The 16,778-nt window shown below is 45.7% G+C and overlaps 1 protein-coding gene across 2 annotated transcripts in view; it reads left to right on the top strand.

Annotated features, from left to right (window-relative positions):
* Positions 1-16,778, top strand: part of SLCO3A1 (solute carrier organic anion transporter family member 3A1) — a 375,012-nt gene that overhangs the window by 316,293 nt on the left and 41,941 nt on the right. For both annotated transcript variants that reach the window (XM_052659400.1, XM_052659399.1), the window contains exon 5: positions 8,871-9,035. In XM_052659400.1, coding sequence (XP_052515360.1) covers positions 8,871-9,035 — 165 coding nt within the window. The remainder of the gene's footprint in view (positions 1-8,870; positions 9,036-16,778) is intronic.

Genomic DNA, 16,778 nt, shown 5'->3' with positions numbered 1-16,778 from the left:
CCTCCCAATGCAAGGGCTCTTTCCCTAATATGGCCAAGAATTACTTCTACTATATTAATTATTATTGAAAGTGAAAGTGAAGTCACTCAGTCGTGTCCAGCTCTTTGCGACATCATGGACTGTAGCCTGGCAGTTTCCTCCATCCATGGAATTTTCCAGGCAAGAACACTTAAGTGGGTTTTAATTCCTATCAAACTCTTTTTAATGAAGTATACCTGATGGCTCAGAGGTTAAGAATCCGCCTGCCAATGCAGGAGACTCAGGTTCAATCCCTGAGTGGAGAAGATCCCCTGGAGAAGGAAATGACAGCCCACTCCAGTATTCTTGTGTAGGAAATCCCATGGACAGAGGAGCCTGGGAAGCTACAGTCCATAGGGTCACAAAAGAGTTGGACATGACCAGCAACTAAATAACAACAACAGATAGTTAATTTACAATATTCTGTTTCAGATGTACACAGTGATTCAGTTATGCACATACATGTGTGTATCTATATTCTTTTTTCTATTCATTTCCGTTATAGTCGTTACAAGATATTGAAAATAGCTCCTTGTGCTAGACAGTAAATCCTTGCCATTAAGCCTATCAGACTCTTAGCTGCATTCTAGAAGCACTGGGTAAGATGCCTTTTTTTTTTTTGGCTGCTCTAGGTATTTGTTGCAGCACACAGGATCTTCCGTCTTTCTTGTGTCCTGTTTGATCTAATTGCTGCGTGCAAATTCTCCTAGTTGTGGCATGTGGAATCCGGTTCCATGACCAGAGATCGAACCCAGGCCCCCTGCATTGGGAGTGTGGAGTCTTAGCCCCTGGACCACCAGGGAAGTCCCTGGGCAACATGCTTTACAGGCAGCCAGTCTCATTTCATGGTTGTGGCAATCCATGGGATGGAGTGATGTACTCAGGTCACACACCTACTCAGCCTTGAAGCCAGAGTTCTAATCCCAGTGACCCCGCTCCTTAGACCAGGTTCTTAGCCATTATTTTATGCAGCCTCATTCAGTGAAACCTTTTCTGTGGTACAGGGCTCTTCTGTAGGCTCTCCAGTCCTTCCTTTCTTTCACCCCTCTGTCCTTCCCTTTTCTGAGGCTCCCCAGGTGGTACTAGTGGTAAAGAACCCACCTGCCAATGCAGGAGACATAAGAGACGTGGGTTCAATCCCTGTGTCAGGAAGATCCCCTGGAGAGGGCTGCAGCCCAATCCAGTGTTCTTGCCTGGACAATCCCACGGACACAGGAGGCTAGTGGGCTACAGTCCATAGGGTCACAAAGAATCGGACATGACTGAAGTGACTTAACACGCACGTCCATCCCTTTTCTCCTTCTGCTCTTGTTAAACAACATGCACTAAGCCCTTAGTCGTGTCGCATCTGGCCATTTTCCCTAAGCACAGTGGGAATTTTTTATAATTATTATTCTTTGCTCTGATAATTCAGCCACACTTTGGTTACCAGAGGCAGAGTACATGCTTAGACCTCAGGCCAACATCAGCACCTCTCAGAACCCAGACCAGAATGGCACAGTGTTTCTAAGCAGGCTGTGTGGCAGCAGGTGCCAGGGTTTGAGTTTCTGCTTTGCTCCCCTAGCCAAAGGACCACTGTCTTCTCATCTGTAAATGGAGGATTTTAATCCTACCAAGAGGGCTTCCCTGGTAGCTCAGATGGTAAATAATCTGCCTACAATGCAGGAAACCTGGGTTCAGTCCCTGAGTTTGGAAGATCCCTTCGAGGAGGGAATGGCTACCTAATCCAGTATTCTTGCCTTGAGAATCCTGTGGAGAGAGGAGCCTGCTGGGCTACAGTCCATGGGGTTGCAAAGTTGGACACAACTGAGCAACTAAAACACAGTCATCCCAGGAACGTAATTTTGTGGTGAGACTCATGCAAGTGGGCGTGTAAGCAGTTAGACTGGTACTTGGCACACAGGACATGTTCTGCCAGGGTGAATCCTCAGGCCTTCTCCAAATCTGCCTTCCTCCCTCCTGCAGGACCCACAGGTTTCTAGGGAACTCCACCGTAGAGTAGGGGGTCCCCAACCTCCAGGATCTAATGCCTGATGATCTGAGGTAGAGCTGATATAATAGAAATAAAGCACACGAAAGTGTAATGTTCCTGAATCATCCTGAAACCATCCCCCACCCCCACCCCCACCCCAGGAAAAATTGTCTCCCATGACTCAGGTCCCTGGTGCCGAAAGGGTTAGGGACTACTGTCCCACAGGACTGCCTTCCCAAGCCTGTTCTTGTTGCTGTTCCACTGCTAAGTCGGGTCCGATACTTTGTGACCCCATGGACTGCAGCACGCCAGGCTTTGCTGTCCTTCACTACGTCCCAGAGTTTGCTCAAATTCACATCCATGTCCTCATCCTCTGTCACCTCTTTCTCCTCTTGCCCTCTGTCTTTCCCAGCATCAGGGTCTTCTCCAGTGAGTCGGCTCCTCACATCAGGTGGTCAAAGCCTAGCCATGGAAAACTTGTCTTCCCTGCAGAGGGCTCCCCTGCCACTCTTCCCAGCTTTGAATCATTCCACCAGTAGCAGCACTCGGCCCCTGGTGAGAGGTGAAAAGGTTTCCCCAGCTGTGAAGCTGCGTGATACAGGCCCACCTGCTTCCCACGCCAGCTCCAAACCTCTGAGGCTAACTCAGAAGGTGGGAGGCAAATGGCTGCAGGAGTCTGTAGGTGTTTGGCAGCCTGGTGTGGCCTCGGTTCACCAGTCTAGGCCACCTCATTAGCAGCTGCCACCTTGGAAAGTTACAAGTTTTGTGGGCTTAACACTCCATTTGCATGAAAAAGCTTGGAAGACTGGGAATAGCCCTAAGATCAAGCTAATTAATACCCCTTAAGTTGGGGCTCTGTAGGGTAGACTGAGCCTTTTAAAGGGAATCTTCTTTGAGAACACTACAGGTCGTTGCAATAAAGCCCAGAAAGGGAGGAAGAACCTAAGAGGAAAATAGCCGAACACGAGAGGAAGCTGTCATTTCTGGAGGCAAGTCGGTCAGGTAGACAGGGGAAAAAAGATTGTCCTTTATGCAAATACGTCCCACTCAGTCTTCCCTGGGCCTCCAGTTAGATAATTCTCAAACTTAATGATTTTCACATCTAATCCAAGGCAATATTAGTCATTTGATATTAAGACAAAAGCAGGCAGGCTCCTATCTTGACAAGAAATCCTTCCTACTGAAATGGAATTATCTCTGAAATAATTAAAATGCTTGCTGAAGTATGAAAGTCTTCTATTAGCTAGAGTTGTCTTTGTTGAGAAGCGCCCTCCTTGTCCCCAGGTAAACCATAATGGCCATGGTCAAGGAAAACAAAATAGGACGGCTGTGAAAAAGTTGGCTTAAAACTCAACATTCAGAAAACTAAGATCATGGCGTCTGGTCCCATCATGTCATGGCAAATAGATGGGGAAACAGTGGAAACAGTGACAGAGTTTATTTTCTTGGGCTCCAAAATCACTGTGGACAGTGTCTATAGCCACTAAATTAAAAGACACTTGCTCCTTGGAAGTAAAGCTAGACCGAGTATTAAAAAGCAGAGACATCACTTTGCTGACAAAGATCTGTCTAGTTAAAGCTATGATCTTTCCAGTAGTCAGGTATGGATGTGAGACTTGGATCATAAAGAAGATTGAGCACCAAAGAATTGATGCTTTTGAACTGTGGTGCTGAAGAAGGCTCTTTAGAGTCCCTTGGACTGCAAGGAGATCAAACCAGTCAATCCTAAAGGAAATCAGTCCTTAAATATTCACTGGAAGGACTGATGCTGAAGCTCCAATACCTTGGCCACCTGATGTGGAGGGCCAACTCTTTGGAAAAGACCCTGATGCTGGGAAAGATTGAAGGCAGGAGGAGAAGGGGACGACAGAGGATGAGATGATTGGATGGCATTGCTGACTCAAAGGACATGAGTTTGAGCAAGCTCCAAGAGATGGTGAAGGACAAGGAAGCCTGGTGTACTGCAGTCAATGGAGTCACAAAGAGTTGCACACGACTTTGAAGTGAACAACAACAAATAGATAATGTGATCAAACTTGAATTCTCATTGGTGTCATTTTTGAGCCAGAGAACACAGTTGGATATTGATGGTGTCAGCTCAATAGCAGTATTTGTGAACAAGTGTGGCTGTGGTGCTTTTTCTTTGGAAGTTCCCAGATCTAAAGAATCTTCACAGTAACAAGGAAAGTGAAGCCTCCAATAAAGATATGGCAAAGGATGGTTTTCCTAGAATGTCACCAGCCTGCCTACTGATTGTCAACAGTATTTCCAGAGTTTAGATACCTTAATGCCAAAAGACTACAGTGATGGAGCAACAGTGTTATTACCTGCCAAAACATGAACAGCTGGGGGCTTTCAAATTCATTTATTACAAGGAAGCACTGTGGTTGTTCGGGTAATCCATACCACTCTCTGTGAGGCTTGGTACTTCGTGACATAATCAGCCTATCCCTTGTCACAGATGCATTGTACCATCACAATGTGTTAAACCAGCCTTCACGCGTTAGCAGTGATTTATGATGATGGAGTCTTAACATCCCAGGGGTTTTTGTTCATGAAGACATATACTTACCTCATTACCTTCTGTTTATGCCCAGCATATTCATCTTTTATATTTGTTGAACAGTGCACATTTTTAAACATTACACAATCAACATTGCTCTAAATAGTTGTACAATACTCAATAATGTGGATTTAACAAAGGGAAATTTTCCAACATTTAAACACAGATTTTAAATGTAACCTCTTCTAGACAATTATTCAAAATGACATTTTGAAAAAAGATTAATATAAATGTTTGAAATCATGTAAAAGGTGAACAAAACACACTCGTAAAGGCCTGTGCAATTGCAATAAAGTAGGTATGTGAATAAAGTAGCTGCATGAATACCATGGATTCAGAGTTGTTTTCCCTTATCTTCATTCTTATTCGTACTCTTTTTAAAGGGCTTCCCAGGTGATGCTAGTGGCAAAGAATCCACCTGCCAGTGCAGGAGATGGAAGAGATGCAGGTTTGATCCCTGGGTTGGGAAGATCCCCTAGAGTAGGAAATGGCAACCCACTCCAGTATTCTTGCCTGGAAAATTCCATAGGCATGGGAGGCTGGTGATTTAAGTCCATGGGGCAGCAAAGAGTCGAACACAACTGAAACAACAACACCCTTTTTAAGTTTTTATTTTGTGCATGCGTGTGCATGCATTTTTTTAGTCCAAGCATTGCCTTCCTAAGGTTTTAGTAGTCTCTCAGAGGGTAAAGCATCTGCCTGCAACGTGGGAGACCCAGGTTCAGTCCCTGGGTTGGGAAGATCCCCTGGAGAAGGAAATGGCAACCCACTCCAGTATTCTTGCCTGGAGAAGCGCACGGTTGGAGGAGTCCATGGGATCGCAAAGAGCCGGACACGACTGAGTGACTTCACTTTCTGAAACCCCTGCAGAACCGCTGAGGCCACCAGCTCCGGTTATCATCTGATTGCTTCTTGGCTGGAATATAGAATTGGATTGCTCAGTGCATGGTGATCCTGAGCCTCCAAACATTTAGCTCAGTCCATTCCAATAACTAAGTTCCTTTCATTATGTCAAAGGCTCCTAAAGTCCCTGTCTCATATATAGATTTTCATTTTTGAAACTTGGTATCTTTCCCAGAAATGATAAGTTTTAAGTTGTATGTATCTGCCAGTTTCTGACCCATTGTTCTGTCATTTTGATTAATTGAGCATGTCTGTTAACATTATTAAAAACTTTTGTATCTTCTATTATTATTTTATTCTAATTAGTTGGGCCATTTAGAGGTTTTGTCTCCTAGGAGATGAGATTGAGCCTGTGTAATTAGCGCTCCTCTTTAGGACAGCTGGCTAATTCATCACCTTGGTGAGCAGTGCTAGACTCAGCTCACCGGCTTATTTTGTGTGACCATGGGCCCTGATTGGTTTTTCCTAGCCTTGGCATGGTGCCTGCTTCATCTGGGACTCTGTCTTTTTCTGTTCACACAGGTGGGATCAAGTATACCATGTGGCAAGTGCTCCACATCATTATGATTAGAGAACAGTGGTCCCCTAACTTGTCACTGGTATACCACTTTTACACATTTCTGCCTTACCTCCTTACCAGCTGTACTGTTATTTACATGACTTCTCTTTAAGTAACTGTAAATCTATTTGTTTTTCTTCTAGTTGCGGCGAGCAGGGGCGACTCTTTATTGTGATACATGGCTTCTCATTGCGATGGCTTCCCTTTTTGCAGAGCAGGGGCTCTGGAGCGTGGGCTCAGTAACGGTACACAGGCTTAGTTGCTCCACAGTCTGTGGGATCTTCCCAGACCAGCGATTGAGCCCATGTCCCCTGCATTGGCAGGGAGATTCTTAACCACTGGACCACTAGGGAAGTCCTAAACCTACTTGTTTTAACCTAGCATCATCTTAAGTTATTGTAGCCATGAGACCAAACCCTTGATTTATCAGTTTTATTTAACTTTTTTTTTTACTAAGTGTACATCTAAATAATAGCATAAATATTTAAATGATGGGTGTGTCCTGGTATCCCCAGACTCCCTTGCATACTGCCAGGACATGTCATCACTCCACAGCTGAAGAGATCTGGTCAAAGACCCTGTACCAAGGATTCTAATGGCTGAAAGTATCCAAATAACGTGATTACTTTCAAAGGATTTTAAGAATACCAAATCTCTCACTTGTGAAAGCACAGAATTAACGTGAAATCCTAGTGGTTTATGAAACCACATGCTTAAAAAAGAGAGTATAATACAATAAGATTGAAATGAACCAGCTCAACAAAGGCATGCTTCAGTTCCATTGGTAATTAAAGTGGTAAACAAGCCACAAAGTATTTTTGCCTACCATTAATCCTCATTTGAACCCTGAGCACCAGGGCAGCTTCTAGGTTGCCTTGAGTGATGAGGAAAGACCACTAGAGGAAGGAGGAGCAGATGGAGCAAAGATCCGGGACCAGCGCATCCTAATGGAGGGAAGACCCCCCAGTGCACAGACCTGGGTGGGGAGGACCAGGTCCAGCTGGGGTGGGGCCAGAGCGAGGATGGAACATGATCAGAAGTGTGATCAGACAGCTGAGGGGCAGACGGTGGGCCATCATGCCACATGTGGATTTGGGCCATTCTGGAGTTCTGAATAGGAAAATGATTAGAGCTGGTCCCACTGGCTACTGTATAGGGAAGGGCTGTATTAGATCAAGAGTAAAAATAGTAAAGAAGACCCTGGTTTTCCCCACGTGAGAGATCATGGAAGCTTGGCCAGGTACCTATGGTTGTGAGAAGGAAGGGCAGGATAGAGGTTGGATTATATATACACACATACATACACACACATATATGTGAAATACACCCCCCCCACACACACATATATATATGCATATACATACACTGGGCTTCCTGGGTGGCATAGTAGTAAAGGATCTGTCTGCCATCACAGGAGATGCAAGAGACTCAGGTTCGATTCCTGGGTCGGGAATATTCACTGGAGTAGGAAACGGCAACCCGCTCCAGCATTCTTGCCTGGGAAATTCCATGGACAGAGGAGCCTGGGGGACTACAGTCCATGGGGTCACAAAGAACTGGACATGACTGAGTGACTAAGAAAAGCACATGCATACACTAACATTGCATTTTTCTTGAAACTGTTAAGATTAAATATATCTTTAAAAGGATAGATGCATGTATATGTGTAACTGAATCACTGCTGTATACTTGAAACTAACACAGTATTTTAAATCAACTATACTCCAGTGTAAAATTAAAAAATAAAATGAGTTAAAAGAAAGATTATATTTTCTCAGCACGTGCAGTTATAAATATTTATCACAGGTATATTGATATATCCACTTTGTTGCCGTTCAGTCACTAAGTCATGTCCAACCCCCTGCAGCCTCATGGACTGTAACACACCCGACTTCCCTGTTTGTCACTGTCTCCTGGAATTTACTCAAACTCGTGTCCACTGAGTCAGTGATGCCATCCAACCATCTCATCCTCTGTCATCCCCTTCTCCTCCTGCCTTCAGTCTTTCTCAGCATCAGGGTCTTTTCCAACGAGTCATCTCTTAGCATCAGGTGGCTAAAGTACTGGAGGTCCAGCTTTAGCATCAATTCTTCCAATGAATATTCAGGTTTGATTTCCTTTAGAATTAACTGGATCGACTTCTTGGCAATCCAAGGGACTCTCAAGAGTCTTCTCCGGGACCACAATTAGAAAGCATCAATTCTTCAGTACTCAGCCTTCTTTATGGTCCAACTCTCACATCCATACATGACTACTAGAAAAACCATAGCTTTGACTATATGGACCTTGTCAGCAAAGTGATGTTTCTGCTTTTTAATATACTGTCTAGGTTTGTTATAGCTTTTCTTCCAAGGAGCAACCTTCTTTAAATTTCATGGCTGCAGTCATCATCCACAGTGATTTCAGAGCCCAAGAAAATAAAATATAATGTATCTGTATATAACTTAGATATACTGATATAATTAATGCATTTATAATATATAATTAAGTTATATTTTACCTTTTATGAAACAAACCCCAAATGCCTCTTTCTGTATGTTGGATAGAAATAAAAATTTTTGGAAGGCTTATAAAATAGTGTTTCCAATGTGCTGTTAAAAAAAAAAAAGACATTGTGTGGTTTTTCCTGCTTTAGTAGTTTTCAGTTTAGTTGACAAAATATTAGTGTGTATTTTAAAGCCAGAATTTTCACAATTAGGGCTGACTTACAGGTTATAGGCCTCGGCCTGAGCAACCAGGTGCTGTTTACTGACTCCTGCTGCTGCTTACCGGGATGGGTCAAAGTGGGACCTCGGGGGCAGAAGGCCTGGGAATGCAATATCTATGACCTTGGTCATCTGCTTCTCTCCCTGCAGTGATCCCCAAGGTCACCAAGCACCTGCTCTCAAACCCTGTGTTTACCTGTATCATCCTGGCCGCCTGCATGGAGATTGCAGTGGTGGCTGGCTTCGCTGCCTTCTTGGGAAAGTATCTGGAGCAGCAGTTTAACCTCACCACCTCTTCTGCCAACCAGCTGCTAGGTGAGTCTGTGTCATCCACCGGCCCCTGCCCTGCATAGGGAGGCTGCCCGTGCTTGGAATACCATAAGCATTGACTGAGACCAGTCAGACAGCCCAGACCATGCTGCTCCTGTCGCAGAATATATATGTGGTCTGTGTGCAGAAGAATTACAGAGTATTTTCTTGGAGTAAGATTTACCCACTTGAAGCAGTTGCTTAAAGTACATGATAATAAAGAGCTAAAATATAAAATATGCATAGGAAGCATTGTAACAGGCCAGGAAGTCCATAAATTGGTGTAAACTGGAGAATTAGGGGGACGATGTGATGAACAAAGAGGGGAATCAAGATGGATCTTGAAAGATTAGTACTGAGTTGACCAAAAAGATCATTCTGTCCATAAGATGTGATGGAAAAACCCAAATGAACTTTTTGGCCAACCCCATAGGCTTTGCTCAGGAGCGTAAAAAAGCAAGAATATTCTCAGCAACGTGAAACCCATGGTCAACAGATACAGAGGTTAGAAGCCATTTGCTCACCTCCATTTTTGTGTGCATGGCAGATATAAAATGGATCATAACACTCCTTCTCCCCAAGCTCAAGTGTGGCCTTACCAGTCTTCTCAACAGTAAACCGCAGACATCTGCCTCCAGTCCTTTGGAGTTGGCCTGCTAAAGAGAACCAGTTTCCATGCATGAGAAGCAGGATTACTTATACCTGATAGGGAACGTGATCTCACAGCACAAGCAGAGGGAAGGGTCAAGAATGACTTCCAGCTTTCTGGCTCAGACAGGGGGTGGTACCATTTGTGAAGGCTGAAAGTAGCAGAAAAGAATCAGATCTGTAGCAAAGGCGGTGAGTTCAGACGTGAAGTTGCTGAGTGTGAGATGGCCGTGATGTATCCACGTGATGTCCTGTGCGTGGCTGAGGACTGGAGAAGGAGGTGTGGACCACATCAGTGTGTGCATGGTCACTGAGGACACGGGAGTGCAATTTACAGAAGGATATTGTGTAGAAATAGAAGAGTGAAACACCACCCGTGAGGAAATAGAGAGGCATAGAAGCATCTCCTGAAAGAAACTCGTGGGTCATGGGGCGTCAAGGAAGAGATGACTCCAAGAAAGAAGCCATCAGCAGTGAGAGTGTCCACGTGTGATACAACCTCACATGCCTTGCTGCTGCTAAGTCGCTTCAGTCGTGTCCAACTCTGTGTGACCCCACAGACGGCAGCCCACCAGGCTCCCCCGTCCCTGGGATTCTCCAGGCAAGAACACTGGAGTGGGTTGCCATTTCCTTCTCCAATGCAAGAAAGGAAAAGTGAAAGTGAAGTCGCTCAGTCATGTCCAACTCCTAGCGACCCCGTGGACTGCAGCCCACCAGGCGCCTCCATCCATGGGATTCTCCAGGTGAGAGTACTGGAGTGGGGTGCCATTGCCTTCTCACATGCCTTGGGTCCCTTCAGTAAGCAGGATGTTTTTCAGCCGATGTCAGGGCTGTGTCCCTGAAGCTGCAGCAGGTAAGCCCGTGCTGTGGTGTGAGGAGCAGCCCATAGGAGGCAAAGAATAGCTAGTGACTGCAGGACACTTTCCCAAGCTTAGCAGTGGAAGGAGGAGCGGAGATATAGTGGGTGATGTGTGTTGCCATCAAGGGATTGGAGTAATGGCACTGTTGCTAAGACACAGTTGCTGTTGTGGCAGGAAGGACTTGAGCAGGTATCTAAGCAGAGGGGAAGGAGCCAGCAGAGGTGATGTGCGGAAAGGAGAGGGAATGTAGTAGAGAGCGTCTGATGGAAGAGCTCATCTGTGTCAGAAAGTACACAGAGGGAAAGATATGAGGATGACCCCTGAGAATGTGACATTCCAGTCTGAAAGTTGAGAACATGCCCTCCCCATGGAATTATCTTCTGGAAAGTAGGGAAAACCACTAGACCATTCAGGTATGACCTAAATCAAATCCCTTATGATTATACAGAGGAAGTGAGAAATAGATTTAAGGGATTAGATCTGATAGATGGAGTGCCCGATGAACTATGGACAAAGGATCATGACATTGTACAGGAGACAGGGATCAAGACCATCCCCATGGAAAAGAAATGCAAAAAAGCAAAATGGCTGTCTGGGAGACCTTACAAATAGCTGTGAAAAGAAGAGAAGCAAAAAGCAAAGGAGAAAAGGAATGATATAAGCATCTGAATGCAGAAAATCCAAAGAATAGCAAGAAGAGATAAGAAAGACTTCCTCAGTGATCAATGCAAAGAAATAGAGGAAAACAACAGAATGGGAAAGACTAGAGATCTCTTCAAGAAAATTAGAGATACCAAGGGAACATTTCATGCAAAGATGGGCCCAATAAAGGACAGAAATGGTATGGACCTAACAGAAGCGGCAGATATTAAGAAGAGGTGGCAAGAAAACACAGAAGAACTGTACAAAAAAGATCTTCATCACCAAGATAATCACGAAGGTGTGATCACTCACCTAGAGCCAGACATCCTGGAATGTGAAGACAAGTGGGCCTTAGAAAGCATCACTACGAACAAAGCTAGTGGAGGTGATGGAATTCCAGTTGAGCTATTTCAAATCCTGAAAGATGATGCTGTGAAAGTGTTGCACTCAATATGCCAGCAAATTTGGAAAACTCAGCAGTGGCCACAGGACTGGAAAAGATCAGTTTTCATTCAAATCCTAAAGAAAGGCAATGCCAAAGAATGCTCAAACTACCGCACAATTGCACTCATCTCACACACTAGTAAAGTAATGCTCAAAATTCTCCAAGCCAGGCTTCAGCAAGGCATGAACTGTGAACTCTCTGATGTTCAAGCTGGTTTTAGAAAAGGCAGAGGAACCAGAGATCAAATTGCCAACATTCACTGGATCATGGAAAAAGCAAGAGAGTTCCAGAAAAATATCTATTTCTGCTTTATTGATGATGCCAAAGCCTTTGACTGTGTGGATCACAATAAACTGTGGAAAATTCTGAAAGAGATGGGAATACCAGACCAACTGACCTGCCTCTTGAGAAACCTATATGCAAGTCAGGAAGCAACAGTTAGAACTGGACATGGAACAACAGACTGGTTCCAAAGAGGAAAAGGAGTATGTCAAGGCTGTATATTGCCATCCTAGTTATTTAACTTCTATGAAGGAGATCAACCCTGGGATTTCTTTGGAAGGAATGATGCTAAAGCTGAAGCTCCAGTCCTTTGGCCACCTTATGCGAAGAATTGACTCATTGGAAAAGACTCTGATGCTGGGAGGGATTGGGGGCAGGAGGAGAAGGGGATGACCGAGGATGAGATGGCTGGATGGCATCACAGACTCGACGGGCGTGAGTCTAAGTGAACTCTGGGAGATGGTGATGGACAGGGAGGCCTGGCGTGCTGCGATTCATGGGGTCACAAAGAGTCAGACACGACTGAGCGACTGAACTGAACTGAACTGAACTGATGCAGAGTACATCATGAGAAACGCTGGGCTGGAAGAAGCACAAGCGGGAATCAAGATTGCCGGGAGAAATATCAATAACCTCAGATATGCAGATGACACCACCCTTATGGCAGAAAGTGAAGAGGAACTACAAAGCCTCTTGATGAAAGTGAAAGAGGAGAGTGAAGACGTTGGCTTAAAGCTCACCATTCAGAAAACAAATATCATGGCATCTAGTCCCATCACTTCATGGGGAATAGATGGAGAAACAGTGGAAACAGTGTCAGACTTTATTTTTTGGGCTCCAAAATCACTGCAGATGGTGATTGCAGCCATGAAATTGAAAGGCACTTACTCCTTGGAAGGAAAGTTATGACCAACCTAGATAGCATGTTGAAAAGCAGAGACATTACTTTGCCAACAAATGTCCATCTAGTCAAGGCTATGGTTTTTCCTGTGGTCATGTATGGATGTGAGAGTTGGATTGTGAAGAAAGCTGAGTGCCGAAGAATTGATGCTTTTGAACTGTGGTGTTGGAGAAGACTCTTGAGAGTCCCATGGACTGCAAGAAGATCCAACCAGTCCATTCTAAAGGAGATCACTCCTGAGTGTTCTTTGAAAGGAATGATGCTAAAGTTGAAACTCCAATACTTTGGACACCTCATGCGAAGAGTTGACTCATTGGAAAAGACTCTGATGCTGGGATGGATTGGGGGGCAGGAGGAGAAGGGGATGACAGAGGATGAGATGGCTGGATGGCATCATCGACTCGATGGATGTGAGTCTGAGTGAACTCCGGGAGTTGGTGATGGACAGGGAGGCCTGGCATGCTGCGATTCATGGGGTCACAAAGAATCGGACACGACTGAGTGACTGAACTGAACTGGACTGAAGCAGGAGTAGATCATGTCCTGAGAGGAATGGGCAAGGTGATATTTTCTGATCTTCTCCTTTAATGTGTCCTTCACAAACTGGCCAGTAAACCCATGTGAGGGTACTGACCCAAGATGACTCACCAGGAAAACACATGTGAACAATGAAATGCTCGTCCACGTCCACCAGACCAACAACACCAAGTGTTGGTGAGAAGGTGGAGCCACTGAAACGCTCGTGTGCTGCTGGTGAGAAAAGTTCTTTGGCAGTGCCTACGGAAGCTGAAAGCATATGCTTAATCTGGGATCCAGCATTCTACTTCTGGGCATAATCCAACAGAAATGAGTGTTTAGATCCACTTATTTATATAGGCTTAGGTAACAATAGGGCTTCCCTTATAGCTCAGTTGGGAAAGAATCTGCCTTCAATGCAGGAGACCTGGGTTTGATTCCTGGGTTGAGAAGATCCCCTGGAGAAGGAAATGGCAACCCACTCCAGTATTCTTGCCTGGTGGAATCTCATGGACAGAGGAGCCTGGCAGGCTACAGTCCATGGGGTCACAATAGCCAGACAGGACTTCACAGCTAAATATATATATACACATAGGTAACAGTATCTAAAACAGCCTTATGCATAAACCCCCAAACTGGAAACAATCCAAATATCTATCAGTTAGAATGGGTAAATAAATTATAGAATATTCATACAGTGGCCTGCCACATAGCATAAGAAAGCAAGAGCTTGTACATATACCTCAATGTGGATGGATCTGGGACAGTCAAAAGACGTCAGACTCCAAAGAATCATATTAATAAGAGTTAGAAAGAGGAAAAGTTGGACTTCCCTGTTGGTACAATGGATAAGAATCCGCCTGCAGATGCAGAGGACCCGGGTTTGATCCCTGGTCCGGGAAGATTGCTCATGCTGTGAAGCAGCGTTAAGCCCGTGCACCACAGCTGCCGAGGCCACACTCTAGAGCCCTGGGGCCGCAACTAGGGAAGCTTATGAACCCAGAGCCTGTGATCTGCTGCCAGGGGAGCCGCTGCAGTGAGAAGCCTGCACACCGCAGCCAGGGAGCACCTCCCACTCTCTGCAGCTGGAGAATGGCCACGTGGCAGCGGAGGCCCAGTGCAGCCCCAAGAAGGAAAATAAACACTTTCTTAATGGAAAAATTAATGAAAGTAACAGAGGCCAGAATGATAGTTACTCTTGGACTTTGGGTGAATGAGGACAGCAGGGAGCCCCTGAGGCTGCTGGAAATGTTTTAATACAGGGGTGTGTACAGATGCAGCAAGTCGTCAGTGTTCCCTTAATCTTGTGCACGTCACAGAACATAACATATCAAGTTAAAAAAAAATTAAAACCCTACCAACAAGGGTGTGGCCAGACCCCAGCCCCTCTCCCTGGGGGCTGCCAGAGCACACAAGGCTGATGTTTTTCTTTTTCTTACTAATAACTCTTTACCATCCACTCTTTTATAAGTATTTTCTTCCAAGAGATATTAGCAAAATGCAGTTAGCCCTTAGTACCCATCTGACAGAGATAGGGTAAAAAGTGTCTCTGTAGACCCAGAGGGATGGTACCAGGAGGGAGGTGGGAGGGGGTTCAGGAAGGGGAATACGTGTACACCCATGGCGGATTCATGTTGATGTATGGCAACACCGATACAATATTGTAAAGTAATTAGCCTCCAATTAAAATAAATAAATGTATACTTAAAAAAATAGTGTCTCTGTAGTTACAGTTATAACTTCTCCGTTATACCTACGATCTCTTCGGTTTAGCCCTCCAGCACCCAAAGACTTTCTTTCTCACTTCCTGATTTCTTGACTGCGGCTTCTTACATTTTGATCACATTTGCTTCAAAGCTGGGGCTCTGTTCTAGTTCAAAACAGATTCCTAGAGTTTCCTATCAACAAAGCAATAGTCTTCAGGGCAGAAGGAAAAAATCAACCTCGCTTTCCTGCATCTGTCTCTGTCTCAGTGAGTCTGTCTGTTAGGGCACGTGGCCCGGGGAGAGGCAGCCTGGTGGCTGTCTGTCGGTCTGTCCGTCTGTCTGGCAGCCCAGGCAGGCAGGACATGCGCCCTCTCCCTGTGCCTTTCCCGTGGCATCTGGAGCGTTGGCTGCAGGAGGGGCTGACAGGGGGCCCTGAGGGGACAGAGAGAGGCCGCGAAAGCCTAAGGCAAGGCGCGTGCCCCAGAGGCCTTCATCAGTAGCTCCCCTAGACCTCGGGGAGGAGTCCCCTGCCGTCATCCCAGGCCATCAGTGCTGTCTCTGGGCACCCACAAAGTCATCAGTAGATGGGGCAGAGTTCCAAAAAGAGCAGCACAGATGATTAAGGGCTGATGGCCTTGATTTATGCATGAAGATAAAAGGGACTCAATCTGCATAGGTTAAGGTAATGAGGATGGAGTTTTGGGGGAAGTTCTGATAACTGCCCGCATGCTAAGGCTTCATACACATCAGGGAGGGAGAGGGGAGGTGGATGATGGCTTGGAGAGAAGGTGCCCAAAGCCTGTTATTGCCATAGTTACCATCATCACCAGGGGCTGCTCCCTGCCGCCTTTGATGGAAAATGGAACGGAACGCAGCCTGCTCTCCGGGCGTGGGCTGTGGTCATCGGTGTTCACTGACACAGATCCAATCTGCTCGCTCTTTCGTTCATCCAGAAAATAGTTCCCAAGTGCCCAGGCACAGGGAACCAGGGCTGAACAGGATGGAACGGTCCTTGGGGAAGCTGCATCTTAGGAGGGGGAGAGACAACCAGAAACCAGAAAACCAGAAATGTCCGAGGCAGCTTCACATAATGAGGAGAGCCATGCAAACAATAAAACGTGGCAGGAAACACTAAGGAACCTCAGATGGGCTGCTGGACCGCTCTAGGTGGGGTGGCCCGGGCTCCCTGTGAGGATAGGGCCCAGCCAGGTAAAGGCACAGGGGAAGAATGTTCTGGGAGCTCCCCTGCTGGCTCAGTGGTAAAGAATTCGCCTGCCAATGGGGACGCAAGTTTGATCCCTGGGTTGGAAGATCCCTTGGAGAAGGGAATGGCAACCCACTCCAGTATTGTTGCCTGGAGAATCCCATGGACAGAGGAGCCTGGCGGGCTACAGTCCATAGGGTCGCAAGGAGTCAGACATGACTTAGCAACTAAAACAGCAACAGAATGTCGTAGAAGAAGAATCAGCAAGTGCAGAGACTAGGGGCTTGAATGGATTTGGTCTGTTCCAGGGGGAGAGAAAAGAATTGGGTGTGGTTGGGGAGTCACTATGGCTTGGAGGAGAGACAGGCAAGTAGGGGTGAGGTCATGAAGATCGTGTCTGTACCAGGATGAGAAAGAACCGAGCACAGACAACCCAAGAACATCAAATAATACAAAATGCTGTGTTTTTCTTAAAATCTGACTTGTGCTATTTTCTCTGCAGAGCTCAGCCTCCCTGATTATGCTTTTCTCACCCGAATATTAAA

Source organism: Budorcas taxicolor, chromosome 21 (genome assembly GCF_023091745.1).
Source record: "Budorcas taxicolor isolate Tak-1 chromosome 21, Takin1.1, whole genome shotgun sequence".
NCBI lineage: Eukaryota > Metazoa > Chordata > Mammalia > Artiodactyla > Bovidae > Budorcas > Budorcas taxicolor.
The sequence above is the reverse complement of the archived record's forward strand: the minus strand, read 5'-3'. Positions and strand labels throughout refer to the sequence as shown.